The sequence below is a fragment of the Polypterus senegalus genome, chromosome 11, assembly GCF_016835505.1.
Source record: "Polypterus senegalus isolate Bchr_013 chromosome 11, ASM1683550v1, whole genome shotgun sequence".
In the NCBI taxonomy this organism is placed as follows: Eukaryota; Metazoa; Chordata; class Cladistia; order Polypteriformes; family Polypteridae; genus Polypterus; species Polypterus senegalus.
In genome coordinates, this window is record NC_053164.1 from 16614191 (window position 1) to 16629847 (window position 15657).

Sequence of the window (15657 nt, forward strand, 5' to 3'; positions counted from 1 at the left end):
GCCTACTTTCTACACTCTTAGGTTGCTGTTTGTCGATGCCCAGTTTCTACCCTCTAAGTTGACTTTTGTCAGCACCCACTTTCTGCCCCTATGTTGACTTTTATCATTTTGTCGTCAACTCCCTTTTTCCTTATGTCAGTCAACAGGTGTTGACATTTAGCCTTCTGAGGGTTCTGTCAGATTTTGTTGACCCCTGCCATCTTCCATTTACATTGAGTCTTTTTCTGCTACCCGTAATTTTGACTTTCATCAGTTTTCGTGTTTTACCCTTTATGTCGACTATTGTCAACACCCACCTTCTACCCTTTATATGAAAGCTGCTTTGAAAGTGTTAACATCCAGGTCAGGACATTTTTCTGATGCCTACATAATCATCTGTGTTCTGCTTCACATTTCCTGGGTGCCTTCACCTTCCTAGTGGAGGTAAGATAGTCAACTGGATGTGCCATAGAACAGCAGCTGGCAACCATATGTTTGGATGCAGACCCCCAATGCAGCCGACTTTTACCCAATAGAGTATCACCCGTCGGCAAGCAGTATGTATTTTGTTCTTTCAGGATTTGGCATCATTGCTCGGTCACATGTCCATATTCATTAGGACAGTTGGACCAATGCTTTTTCTGTTCTATTGTGTGAACATACAGCATTGCCTTGTTATTCTAAATGTATGAAGAATTAAACATTTTTACATAAAGTATGAGACAAGAAATCCACAGTACTAGGAAATTGAGTCACTTTCTGAAGTAGGCACCTACAGTCCAAATTGGATTGATTCCCTGGCCAGAGTTTGTCCCATCCATATTACAGTGACAGAAACATGTAGGGAATGGCCCATGTTCTGTTTCAAGTCAAAACTGGACTCCTCTTTCACTACTAACATGGGTTCAGAAAAATGGAAGGATGAACAAAACAAGCTCTGTTTAAAATCCTGAGCCATCAGTACCCCTCTCAGATGTTTTAATTACAGAATTGAACTGCTGCCCCTACTGCCAGTGGCCCCAGCTCCTTAAATTCACGATACCTAACGATGAGTTTGCCAACCCCAAGTCTAAACACACTATGATGCCCGGTGCTTCACTATTTCACATCATTTAGAGGAGGTGCAATGATGGGTAGCAGTGCCACCCTCCCAACACAAGAACCCAGAGGGCAGCCTGCATGGTGAAGTGAGCGTCAACCTCCAGCTTGGAGGAAACTGGGTGAGGATTTGGGGCACGGACTCCCCGTAAAACAGGGCACCCCAGTCTCTCCCTGCCACCTTCTTAGCCGAGCAGCATAGACAGGTGGGGCTCATTAGTAGCAGCAACTGGCCAGGCCGAGCGGGTCAATGCAACTGTTTCAGTTTCAAATGAACTAAACAGCAAAAAACAAGACAACACAGAGGGGGAGTTCATCGGGGATAAGGAACATCCGCCTACATCATACTGGGGGCTGCACACATTGCTTTTCAACCCTTAATACAAAAAGTTTGCTTCTTGGTGACTCCAACTGTGACCAGCAGAAAAGGAATCTGATTGAATTAAAATGTTGTTTTAACAATATCAGATATGCAAAAAAAAAAAAATACAAATTAAATTATTTTTTTTAATAATACAGAGCTTTTGTGTGTTTCTATGTGTTGCTGGTCGTTGGTTTGTCTGGTTGGTGGCAACTTGACTCTTTGTGTTATCCCAGGGAACCGTAAATGTTTGGTTTAATTCTCGGGTGAAACAGCGCACAATGTTTTGGACAGAAAAAAAGGCAAGACGTGTATTTGAACGACGGATGTTCAGAAAATAATGAAAACCATTTAAAGAAAAAAAAAATCTGAGGACCGAGTCTTAAAAACATACGACAATCCTTATATATAATATATAATTTGATACTATCCGTATGTGTGATGTTCACGTCAATACCTCGACTCAATACAAGAGCCATGCAATGGGACTCTGCCTCTGTAGTTAGAAAATCATGTGACAAACGCGGACCCAGTATTGCATGATTGGCTAAAAATGTTCAAATGCTTCAGTGACGCCGCTGGACGGCAGAGTATAGTAAGTCAGTGTTGGTTCGAGCAGATAACAGTAAGTTCTGTTGGTCTTTGGAACATTGCTTTGGTGGGGCGTACTTTTCAGGACTAACATCGTCGACTGACTTAAACCCTTCGACAGCTCCAGAACCAAAAGTAATTTAGAACGTATCGCCATTTGCTTGGCACGTCAAAATCTATCCTTGGGCAGTTTGGTTTTGGCATCCGTCCTACTGACATCTATTGGCAAACTGAGTAATGATGGCTGGGTATTAACAACGGCCATTGTTTAAATTTTAGCCGATCTCAGTATTAACAATGGCCATTGTTTAAATTTTAGCCGATCTCAGATCTAAAATGACCACACCAATATAATTATTACTCTGACTCTGATTAGAGTCGCAAAATACGGTTTATTTTGAAAATTTGTTTGCAAGAAAAAATTCAAATGAGGTGCGTCGAAGAGCTGAGCTTTAAACAGGAAGCTCTTCATTACAATCGGCCGAAAAGGTCTATTTTAAGCACAAATCAGTGCCATGATAACAAAATCATTTCAAGGACTTCCAAAAAAAAATACTTCTTTGCAGAGAAAGTATGGATTTCACAAACATTAAATTTGTAGCCCGATTCGATCAGGCTCCCAGTCGCTAGTTAAAATGAAGGGAACAGAAATCAACAAACAGGAAAAACTGGTCACTGATTAAGAAAGTGGCAAGAAGGAAAACCTGTGGCCACCATAGCCCTCCAGGGTCAGAGTTGGACCCCCGTGCACTAGTGCATTATATAGCTGGAGCATAATTTTGATTTGATACACCATTGATAATCCCTGTGGGGAAATCGTCTTTTAACATGATCTTTGGGAAGGTTAGATTATCCCGATTTATTCAACAGCTCTTGCAACATATCCTAACATTTTATTTGCATTTTTAGTCTTTTCCGCTAATTGCTTAGTCAATAAAAATGTGTCAACATAACCCTCTAAATCCTTTTCAGAGGTTGCTTCCTGTAGGGCAGTGTCTGCCATCTTGTAGCTATAATTGACAGTCTTTTTGCCCACGGGTAGCCCTTTGCACATTTCGGCATCAAGAGTTCGCCCCGTTCTGAAGCTTTTCCAGGTCTTTTTGCCTCCTCAGTGTCTGCTATTCCTCCAATTTTAGCTCCATCCACAAATTTCACAAGTTTAGTAGCTACACTGCTAATGTAAAGTAGGAAAAGAAATGGGCCCAGGACGAAATGACCCTCCACTGATGACACATTCACCTCTTTATAAACCACATTTCTAGTTCATTAGTAAAGCTCACAAACATGGGTATAGGCTGGCATCATACTATTAACGCCAAATTGTATTTCTGCGTTTTCAGCATTTTTTTTTTCCTTCTTCAACCTGCCATTATGAAGTCGGCTGTGCTAAACATGAAATACCCAAATTTGAGTCCTGTGATTACCTAATTGGCTCACACTTGCCCACCTTTTAGCATCTGCAAACAAGGCAAAGTTCAGCCTTTTCAAACAAATCAACTAGTCCCCAATCTCCAAATCCCATAAATTAAGACAAAGTTGCAGCAGCATCTCATTTGTAGTGCTATTTTATTGATGGATATACAAAAAAAAAAGACATTCACCACAAGGGACAATAAACAGAAATGTCAAACAGAGCTCAGGATATCAGCTTGTACGTGCAGCGCCTCCCAAACCTTTACAGAGCTGTGACCCCCCAACAGCTGAAGGGCTGCCGAAGTTGAAGGAGTTTTGCACGCTCCGTGAAGAAAGCTCAGTAAGGACATTTAAGGCTCTTTTAGGAAAACAAGATGTGCTGAATGCAGTAAATATACGACACTCTGCAGTCAAGACACGTTTGCTTTCTGTGAGGTAAAACAATGAAGTGTGCAAAACCCTTTGTACCGAAAAGAGTGAGGTTTAAAAATGACACCGAAAAGATATGTGCGAAATAACACTGGAAATTGTCTCCTTCCGTTTGGCTGCTTGGGAGCCGCAGAGGTTAATGAAGAACACTGCACGCCAACTGGAGAGAACAGAACACACCATCAGGACCTCGTGGGAACTGACAGCATTATAGAAAACGGCACTGCTCAGAAAACTAACTGCTCATTCCCATCCGCCATTACCTAGAGAGTTTCCCTATCACATGTGCACCTTCAGCTTACCTGGCATTGGCACTGCCAGCACACTCTTATAGAGTCTAGTCGTTTTGGCTCAAGACCCTGCTTTGTGGGACTACACACTGGTATCTCAAATGGAGAGAAAATGTCTACCTTTTCTACCAGTACATCTTGCACTCTGCGTAATGTGGCCACTTTTGTTCGATGTAAAGTGCAGGTGGTGCACTTTTTAAAGGGCACAGGTTGGCAAATGCATTTTCCCCACTCCACCCCACCCAAGGATGTTAACTTTTCAAATCTGAACCCTCTACCGGGTGTAAAAGCACAGGGGGAGAAACACTTATAGCATCTCACGACTGTCCCTGCTACATACATCTGCCACAATTCGGAAATACCAAAGTGAAGACTGCTACTTTACTCCAAAAATGGAAGAACATGATTTGCTTTTATTCATTTAAGCTCAACAGGTGCGACGTGCACTGCTCCGATACCATTCCTTACAGGTATCAGGAGCCATGGTAGGAGATTTACTAAAATCATTTTGATTGATGTTGGTCTAAAATATATCCAACTCTGCCTACACTTGGAATTCTAATAACATGGCTGCACTAGGCTTTCACATTGCTCAACATTATAAAAAAAAAAAAAAATTACAAACTGATGGACACAGGAAGAATAAATGCTACATTATAAGTCATCAAAGCAATAACAGCGTCACAATTCTGCACTACAGATTTTGAACTCATTCACCTACCTGCAGGCACAGTATAAATTTTTTTTTTTTTTTAAAAAGAAAAATATGTATAAAAATTCAAACAAAATGGAAACAGCACCTTTAACTGATGGGAGATTATGCTGGGTCAGCCTCCTAATGTGTTCTTAAGAATGGAAATGCTGTCCGGGTTAAGCACAAAAGGGCACTGTCACCAAAACAACACAAATAAGATTTAGTAACTTTTCCTTAGCAACTTCTCTCTGTTTCTACTTTAACATAAGCAGATGCATGAAACACTACTTAGGAATCATGATACAATAAAAAGTATATGCTAATTCCGTATACAGTACAGCACACCCAAGAAAGGTTACTTTTTAAAAAAAAAAAAAATGAAAACGTACATAAAATATCCAATGTGAATGTCCGTAAAACATTTTTTTCCCTACATTCACTAGCAGTGTGGTTTATTCTTTCCACAATATAAAAACCAGCTGATTTTCTAGATGTCCAGGGAATTGACCTGGTGTGATTGTGCATGTCTTTCTAGTGCCAGGCTCACAACTACCACCCAAAAAACTGCTAATGTGGACTGTTACCTTAAAGGATAGAGAAAGAGAAAACATGTCCTAATAATAACCTGAAGAGACATTTAAAAACTCATTCTTATGACTTCTGAATAAAAACAGTATCCCCGCATTCTCCCATACAACATACAAATTTGACTCTACATATGCTTTAGATTTTGTTTGTATCAGTCATAAGAGTTTAGAATACTAAAAATACAAAAACCTCAAATAAATTCAATATCATGAAAAACATTACAAAAATGATGCCACTGTTAATTTCTTACACTGTAAAATATTTAACATAGAAAGCCTGCTTTGAAACAATGCTTTTTAACATTCAACTTACATGACGTTTGCATGAATGATCATTAAAAATTGTGCAATTTCCCCTCTACCCTAAGAAAGTAATAAAAGGGAGGAAAAATGGGCTGCTTATAAAGACCACTTGCATATCCTGGGAGTGATCTTCAATAAAGGGTTTTTATAAGTGGTCACTGTAAGCAGCACCGGACTGGAGTCTGGATCTTTATGTTAGACTTTTATTTTTTTGCTTCTATGCATTTATTGGTTTCTGTGCGTTATGACAATTGGCTTGCCTGACTGATGAAGAATTCTGAACCTTTTTCCATTTTTTTTTTTTAAACCCAACAGAAAAAGAGATGTTCAAACACCTCAAAATTTTGTCAATCCCTGTGTAATCTGGGGAAGGTCACATTCAACAGGAAATGGCCACGGAGAACACTGCAGATCACATTCTCCCGTTTCTTGCTGCTTGTTTAGATCTGAAGACACGTACCAAAAATGTTCTGCAAATGTGCATTTGGTCAAGGAAAAAAAAAAAAGGATTTTCTGCATCAAGCACCAAACTGTGAAGACTGAGTAAAAGTACATGTCCCCCACCCTCGATCGAATTAACCTCCAAGGCATCATTAAAAACATACAGCGGCATACAATTGATGGCTGTTTCCTGTCCAATTTGAGCACCCCCAGAACAAGCACAGATGGCTTGATACATATTGCTGATATTTAGGCACTGTGTCAGGCTAACTGAGCGGATTAGCTGAGGTTTACAATGTTCTGTGCGCCAGAAGCGTTGAGTAGAAAACTTATCATCCAATCCAATTCCTAAACAAAGCCGTCGTGGAAAAGATGAATCAGGTCAAACAATCCCCATCATCCATCTGGCTATTGGTCAGGAACACGCTCATCAATGCTGTAAGGAAGAAAAAAAAAAATCCTTAATGCATTCTGCACACGTTAACTTTCAAAAGTTTTGCTTAAACTATGAAATCCAATCCAAACAAGACTGTGTAAATGCTTGTGAATCGTATAAAATGTTCTTGCTTACAAAATCATAAATATCCAGATCAGTTTGATGCATCCCCACCCATGTCCTAAAAACTTTTCAGAACTCCCCCCAAGATTTCAAACTCCACGTTTGTTGTAAGCCGAGGGATTCCTACCTCTGCCACACATTTAAAACTCAAGCCCTACATTGTACACTGACATTTTTGACTACCAATACTAGTTTACTTAAAGTGGGGTAACTACTTGATGGACTTAAAAGCTGCTGTTAGTATTTATAAATTTTATATTGTATTGCAGGAAAAGGCACACTCACTTAAGTAACATGTATTTTATTAAAAAGCCATTGAATGGGATTTCTATCTGTGGTACTGAAAGGCACCAAGTATTGAAAAATTTGACTGGTATTAAAGACAAAAATTCCGGTATTGTGACATCCCTAGTATTTACAAGACCAGGTCTCTTGGACAGTTTCTGAGCCGTCTTTCTTTTTGCAGCACAAAAGCCAAAAAGTGTAATCTCTCACGTGGAATACACCCTTCAAGTCAAACATAATGAAAATGGCTACTATCATCCCAATCTTCCAACTTAAAGCTACTGACTCTTCCTTCATCCCAATATTGAACAGCTACAGTATCTTACCAAGATATCTCATTGAGAACTTAAACCTTTTTAACCACTGCAGAGACCTCAGAGACAGAAATCATTAATGTTTTAATTTCCCATTGGACACTGATTTTTGAAAAATATCTGTAAATAATGTATGTGCTCACTAACCTATGATTGATGTTAGCTGCCAATTTATTCAATTCCAGACTTTAAAATCCTAGAAGCACTTCTCTCTCCACTGTCTCCAACTCTCCTGGTGTCTCCTTAATAGTTCCTGTAACTGCTGGGAGGTTGAAATGGCCTTGTGACTATTTGCACACCAATATGGGACTTCACCAAATAGGGAAACTTCACAGTAGGAGAGCCTACATCTGCTGTACAAGTCTATGTTGTTTAATGAGATGAATCCAATTATATCTAATCAAAATTTTCATCTTTGCCTTCAACTACCTGTTCATTCAGAGCTGGCAAAGTGATATCCTATGTCGAAAAAGCCAGTTTCCAATACCAAAGTCTAGACCTTCTGCATTTCTCTCATACTGCCCCTAACATTATCACCCTCCTGGTGGTTAGCCTATATCATGGCACCACTTAACTTCTTCAAGATGAACTCAACAGGGAAGGTCCAGGTATCCCTGTTTCAGGCAAAGCTGGTCTGGATAAACTACAGCCATCTCAGAAGTTAAATTTCTTTATACATGAATTGGTATATCCAGGATTTGTAGTGCTATCAAAACTACAAGACTCCTAACATTATAAGTAAAGCACATATGCTCCTTTTGTGGACCAAAGTCATAATACCAGAAGATATAACATTAAACTATCCCTTAATTAATATCAGCATTACCTGCAGAATGGCATAAGCTTCTCACTCCATCTAATGAATCGCCAGCATCCAAAATGCTTTTGGTTTGATTGACCATCATCAAACTGTCCTGATCATCATCATCTACCATGCAGCCCTAAATACAGAAGGAATAACAGAACAAAAATGTATGAATTTTTGTGCCTTTCACCGTAAAAATAATAATAATGGCCTCTTTCCTAAAGCCAGCATTCCTTCTCTTACCAGAAGAGCATCTTTCAGCAGCACTGGTTCACCTTCTGAATCTAGGTCTGGTTTTTCCCACGCCATCTTTTTTGAACTTAAATCATCCTCTTCTTCCAGAGCTCTGAAAATATATATTGGATGACAATCAGGAACATTCTTGGGACAGTTTAAGCAGATTAAAGAGATTTGACAGCTACAATTAAAAGCCATCTCTATATATAATCTTCATTTGGATCTTGATCTTTGTTTGTCCACGAATGAATTAGCAGAAGCAGCACTAGATGGCAGTAAAGAGACAGCTAAAACATAGGCATTGCATTAAGAATCTCCTCAAGGCTTATACTACTGAAGACTGTAGTACTCCAGTCACACCTCAAAACACAGACATTCAAACTAAACAAATTGTTGTGCTTTAAATTAACTAATCTTTTCTTTATATATAATTTTCATTTAGATCTTGATCTTTGTTTGTCCGCGAATTCCACGCAAGCGTAGACCACCTTCCAGTTTAGTATGTTGTTGTTACTCACGGATGTCAACAATGCACCGGAATAACGAAAGGGGTGGTGGACAGTGTTACGCTGGTTAGCCCCTGAGGCCTGGATAGAGAATGAGATTGTCGAAGATAAAAGTTACGTGCCTACGTAACATATGAATGAAAGAAAGACAGTGGATAAAATGAATGACAACGTAACAGCACGTTCCGAAAATTATTATTGTTACATTGTAGCCGGCGAGTGCTGCGCGTCTCACAGTTGTACCGTGGCTTGCTCACATGTCAGTGAAGTGATCCCTATTTATGCTTTAAAGATCCTGGATACCTATGTGTCCCCCTTTTATAACCATTGCTCTGTGTATATTGCCTTACTCTTTGGATTGCCACAAAGCAACTTGCGAGATTGGAGAAAGGTTGAGAAGACATTGTGAGAGGAAACAATAGCATCGTAAAACGAGACAGACTGTGAACGGACAGAAGCAGAAATGCTCCTACACAACCACATAATTACTATTCGAACAGTGATTCCGAGTAGGCCATTCCTATCGAATCAATGTCCAAGGGTTTTCTTTTGTAATTTTGTTTCCCTTATAAAAAATCATAATGCTGTGCAACGAAAGGCCCAGTTCACAACTGGCAGTCGCGTTTAAACAGGGAGCCCTTCACAGCCAACTTTAACACGCGCATTGTAGTTGGGCGCACATGGCTAGTAATATATATTTCTGATATATTTTGTTTGACTCTTTCTAAGCCAAATTTCACTGTTTATTTTAAAAGGCCAACAGTTAAAGACATGAATCAACATCCAATCAGCAGAAGAGACTGCACTGACAGCCCCAAAGGTACCATCTCTTGGTCCTCGTAGAATTCTCAGGACCACTTTAAACATCATTATTACACATATTACATTAAATAATATGAACATTATCAAAAATCTTAATGAAGCATTAATAAAAAGTTATCACTATAATGTATTATATATTTGTAAAAAAGCATATTTACATGGAGCCTAAACAGCATTTCTAAGACACAGGCGATCCCATGAAACATGCATTATAATTCAGGAGACTGAGTAAATTGTAAAGACATACTGTATGTCTTATTAATGATTTCCAAACATTAAATTCCATTGTGAAAGGTCCTGTCCACATCATTTAAATGGCCAATTTGTCCTTGACATTTCAGGCAAGTGAAAAAGCACAACTTTCAGCCCCCTCTTCCCTGGATGATGTTATTAATACTGTACATCACAATATTTTCCAGTAAGCCTATGACAATACAAATATAATCATAAAGAATCATTCAAATAGGGACTGACGCCGACTGCAGCAATTGTTATATTGTGTTTAAAGGAATCAACTCAAGAATACCTGTGTATACTATAGTGCAGACTAATAATAATGGTGACAGATAATGATGGTATGGCAGTTTATATTCAAGGATAATTTTCTAACAGATAAATAAATGCAAAACGATTCAGAAGATTATTAAATCACTGAAAAGGTGATGGTAAAAAATGTAGTAAGAGCAACTGAAAATACTATAACTGGAAGTTAACAGAGTGATCAAGCCCAAAGAAAGCCAGTCAAATGTCACAGACCCATTACTATATTTATTGCATTTTGGGAGACTACAGAAAATATTTTCCTACCGTTTTTTTGCATTACTTCCACTAAGAGTGTGTGAATCTGCATTTGGAGATAGAGGTTCAGGAAGGTGACTCAAAAAGTTAAGCTGGAAATCATCATCCATAGAGATGTAGGGGGCCAGCATGTCCAGATCCAAAGGCTCGTCCTAAACATATTCAGAAGAATATATCAGAACTAGTTGGTTAGTTTGCTGAATGGTCATATAAAATGTAATAAAATGAATTTTTATGCTATGTAATCTTAATCAATAAATACAAATAAGGAAATATATTTTCACAGAGGATTTGGAGAAGTCACAAGATGTTCTCTCTCAAAACACATTGTACTTGACAATTAATATAAAAAAGCTAAGAAACTAAAACTAATTGCAATTAACCATATATCACACAACTATGACACTGAGACATGTGTTGCTTTAGCGTCATATGCATTAAGCAGAATCCTAAAGCAACAGTGCAACTTGTAATCCATGGATCAAATTCAGGAAAAGTATGTAAGATACTAAATAAAAAAAAATCAAATTACTTTTTTTCTAAACATTCAATAACTAAAACATACCTACTAAGAAAATTAGATTAAAAACAGCAGATTGTTTTAAAAAAAAGCTAAAGACTCCATTTAGGAAAGCATATTAACAAGAATGTCACTAATTATTATTGTTTTACCTCTGTTTTTATCTTGTTTTGTCTTTGTTATTTTTTTTTATGTAGCACTTTGATATTTACTACAAATGTAAAGTGCCATATAAATAAAATGAATTATTATTAATTTGCACTTGCATTAAGACATAAATAAAACAACCCTTAGAATTTAACCCTCATCCCAAATTTAGTTTGTCTGTTTCCTCTTGACACAACAGACCCCAAATGGTGTCCAATACATATGATGAGACTGCTTGGCCGCTTGTTTATTTTGTATGCACTTATCTGAAGAAATATTTACAAACTCTGGCTCATCTAACAAACATCCAAGCTGCGTCTGAATGCTTCCACTGAAACAATGTAAAGGTTTCAGGTGGCAGTCATCCTGCTTAACCCATTCCTGATTTTATACAGCTCTGCCAGTACAGTATCTTGTACCTATCAAGCTTCTAATAGCTTGAGATCCACATAACCACTAAAATGATTCAAATTTACTAAAGTAATAAATAAAATCTACTTTTTAACTTAATTTCAAAAGAATAATGTGTATTAGATGAAACTCCACTATTGAAACACTGTACAAGTAATGTGATTTGAAAACAGTGGACAAAAATATTTTCTGCCTTTTACCACAAGATTTATCCATAAATGTTTTGTTTTCCATCAATGCCCTTTTTGTAGAATTCTAAAATATGACAGCTATTTGAGGTTTACAAAACATGACAATGTTGTATTTTCAACCTGAGAAAAGAATTCATCGAAATGAGTTTTGCAAGCTTGGTTCAAATTTCATGGCTGAAATGTAGAATTGTAAGGTCTTATCCAATGGTTTTAACAAAAGAGAAGGAAACCGTCTTCAACATACTTGAAATATTTTAAACCATGGAGATGCAAGATAAGCTAAACTGCAAAAACAACACAGAGGATGAACAAAGTTTATCAAAGCTATTCTATGACAAAGAGTATACACCTTCAAACAGGCAGTCTTGTGTTTTTTTATTAAGCTGCCTGTATTCTTTTTATTTTTCTGCCATACTTTGCTGCAGTAAACAGCAGCTTGTGTTTCCTTTTACTGCAGTTTCCCTCTTATATTATGATACAATATTTCAGCTTACACACAGCAGCTGATATTACCTGTGGAACTCCTGCATATGCTGCCATTTCACTCTCCTTTTTGTTAGCAAAAAACTTTTCAATTTCATCCATATCAAAAGCCTGTTCATCAACACTTCTCTGCAAAACAAGAATTCAGCAGTTATCATTCACCATTAGTAATTACTGAAGCCCAAAGTCAATTTTAATGTTTGCTATTGTTTTTTGTGTTTAAATGTTTCTGAGTAATCATATCTGTGAATCATGTAAAAATTATATCACATTTTTCAAAGAGGCCTGAGTGGCAATAATGCTACCCAGTACCACTCTGAACCATACAGTACAGAAACCTAAACAATTTTAGAAAGACGTTGCTTCATTACAAAGAATAAAATACACAGATGATGCAACAATAAAACAAATGTTTCTTTCCTAGTGCCAAAAAACTATAATTCCCTGAGCACCCATATTATCATCACACTGCTGTTACTCTATAGAAGCTTCATGCCTAGATCCTAAATGTACCATAAGATAATTCACCAGTACAGACTTCTTCCATCTTTTTCCAGACTATTGCTAATTTTTTTCAAGCATTTATGTGAACTTTGAAATATCTGAGCACATTTGGTCAAGAAAAGTGATCAGACAGGTATCTCAACATACCGGAGATGACATAAATGTGCTGGGTGGAGACCCAATTCCAGAATCCTCATTGACACTCTTTTCAAAGATTGGAGCAAGCAACTGTCGGAGTTCAGGGGTGCACAGGTCTTGGGGAGACTCGGGCAAAGAATCATTGGGAGCCCGGGAGAAAGACAAGTCCTTGGGCTGTGCATAATCTGGAAGATAATAAGCAAAAATTCACTTATTGAAAAGTCTTGAATTATTTAATCGAAGGATTAACAGGGACAAGTTCCAATAGGAGATAGCATTAAACATCTTCCCCATTAATGCTGGCTCATTTAAAATAAATGTATGCATGACACTCCATGCACAATAACCACGGTACAGAAATCCTAGAAAATAATTCTGTTAATTAATGTTGACTTATGTTTATTTTTTATTGTGTCTTATATTTTTCTATTCATTTTGTGAAGCACTTTGAGCTACATTTTTTTGTATGAATATGTGCTATATAAATAAATGTTGATTGATTGATTGATTGAAGAACAAACGCTTATTTAATAGTGCTAAATAAAAAAAGTATGCTTTACAATATAGCTATAGTACTTTTACTTGTGTAGTGGAATCTAATTAACATACAGGAGCCATAAAATAAAAAGGAGAAGACTGTAAAATATCCAAAGGTGACTGAAAATGTGTCTTAAGATGTGCCTTAACTGTGAAACCATATATTTAAAGTAACTTAGTATTTGAATGGAGTGTTGAACTAGGGAAAGTATTAATCTTTTCATTAATTGCAGCTGTAAAATATCTAACAAAGAGACTAAAGTCACCACTGAATGAATGCACTTGCACTTACTTTACCTAAATCTGGCAGTCGGACAGCATATGAAATGTAAAAACTGCTGTCTCTGAAATTCATAACATTGCGAGTATCAAATTGCCTGACTAGGAAATGTAGAGGATGACTAAATACAACATTGTGTGATGACTTTTCTGCACAGTTTCAAATTTCCAAAATATTGTGAGCTTGACACATTCTGACAGCCAAATGACAAACTGCCAAAGAGCACCAATGCCTGTATGAATGCTTTCTAGGTACGATAAGATGATCCACAGACTTTTTTCTAGCTTCCATACTGTTGTGGTACAACAAAAATGAAGCATCAGGCAGATGAGCCCCTTTTCTGAGATTGTTTTTTTTTTTCCCTGCAGTGGCACTGCATGTACTGTACATGTGGGTGAGCGGTCAGGAAAAGGCACAAACTGGTATGACTGAGTTGATGGGGATGTCACAACACAATAGTGGTGGTCACAGGAGATTCCTAAAACTTTCTTAGATTCTGTAAATATACGTAAAGTCTACAACTAAGAACTGTTCAAAGCTGATCTCCATGTTGACATGCTATGGATACTGTTAAGGCGTTAAAGCTAACAGTAACTGCACATTAAATGTGTAAAAGTGGGCTGTATGTTTCATCTGTGTCTTAAGGAAGCATGCCTGTTAAATGGTACACAAGTACCTTTAAAAATAATTCTCTATATATCTAACAAATTAAACATTTGTCAATGTACACATAATACAAGTTTCAGGGTAATATCACACATGATATGGCCTCTGAATAATAAAACAAATACAGAAGTGTCAACTGGATTTTAAATGAGATCAACTCTGTCTTTTCTCAAAACTTCAGAAATCGTAATAATTGAAAAGGGCAACATTTATTAACTTAAAGCACTGCAACATACAGCATCTCAAAGCATTTTTCCACACAAAGTAAAAATATGTAAATATTTCTATCACTGGCAGGTTAGGAAAACTTACTTAGGATAACAGACTGAGCTTACATTGAGAAATGAATTGGCAAGTTTGTGCTTAATACTTCAAATACAATACTTCTCTCAGCCAAAAAACACTCTCATTAGCATGAGAAAATACTCAACAAATCAGATAGCATATTCCAAATAGTAGGTTATCATTAAGTGGAGAAATCATATGTTTGTGGGAACACCGTTGCAAAAAGGGTAACTTTACCTGGAAGAGGCACGCTGTTATTTTCTAAGGCTGTGGCCATTCCTGTATGCTCCTCTGTAGTCTCGCTCGTTTTCAGGAAGAGACAATTTTCTTTATTTTCATCTTCATCGAGGCTGCCAGGCTCCTTCTTCAGCTTCATAATTCGTAAAGTCTGCTCAACTGAGAAAACAATCTCTGTCTCCTCCAGGCCACTGTCAAAAGGAATAAACATAGGTTAAGCGCCTTGAGCATGGGAAAGACGCTATATAAATAACATGTATTATTATTATTATCACTACAAGTATGGTAAACTGTGACTATAAAATTAAGCAAACTAATTTCAAACTAACCCATAGATAGTAAAAGGTTACTGTACCTTAGTATGAAAGTCAAACAGATCACCCCTTCTGGCTGGGAACTCTTTCTGTTGTACAAGACTGTTGCACAAGTTTCGGCCCATGCAAAACCACCATTCTTGGCAAGGAAGCGATAGTGCCCAGTGGACATCTGGCCTTTAGAAAGCACTGTAATGACATAAAAAGAAGAGAAATGTATATACAAAGAGTTATCAAGGAGAGTGACGTTTCACAGCATGAACAATGATTCCCTACCATTTTCATTTCTTCTGTTTTAACTTATATGCATTGACTGTCTACTTGTTTGATTTATCACTGTTGTACTAACTTCCTATGTATCATCCTTATCTATATAATTCATTCTATTTTTATTTGTTGTCTTTAGACATTTTTTGCTACTTTCAATTATCA

The 15657-nt window shown here is 37.4% G+C and overlaps 1 protein-coding gene across 2 annotated transcripts in view; it reads right to left on the minus strand.

The window, feature by feature from the left end:
- Positions 1-3576: 3576 nt before the first annotated feature.
- hif1al (hypoxia inducible factor 1 subunit alpha, like) overlaps positions 3577-15657 on the minus strand; it is an 89451-nt gene continuing 77370 nt past the window's right edge. For both annotated transcript variants that reach the window (XM_039768091.1, XM_039768092.1), the window contains exons 8-15: positions 15267-15414; positions 14912-15102; positions 12916-13091; positions 12295-12393; positions 10522-10664; positions 8393-8495; positions 8171-8285; positions 3577-6622 (exon numbers count right to left, since the gene is read on the minus strand). In XM_039768091.1, the coding sequence (XP_039624025.1) occupies positions 6564-6622; positions 8171-8285; positions 8393-8495; positions 10522-10664; positions 12295-12393; positions 12916-13091; positions 14912-15102; positions 15267-15414 (1034 nt within the window). In that variant the 3' untranslated portion in view covers positions 3577-6563. The remainder of the gene's footprint in view (positions 6623-8170; positions 8286-8392; positions 8496-10521; positions 10665-12294; positions 12394-12915; positions 13092-14911; positions 15103-15266; positions 15415-15657) is intronic.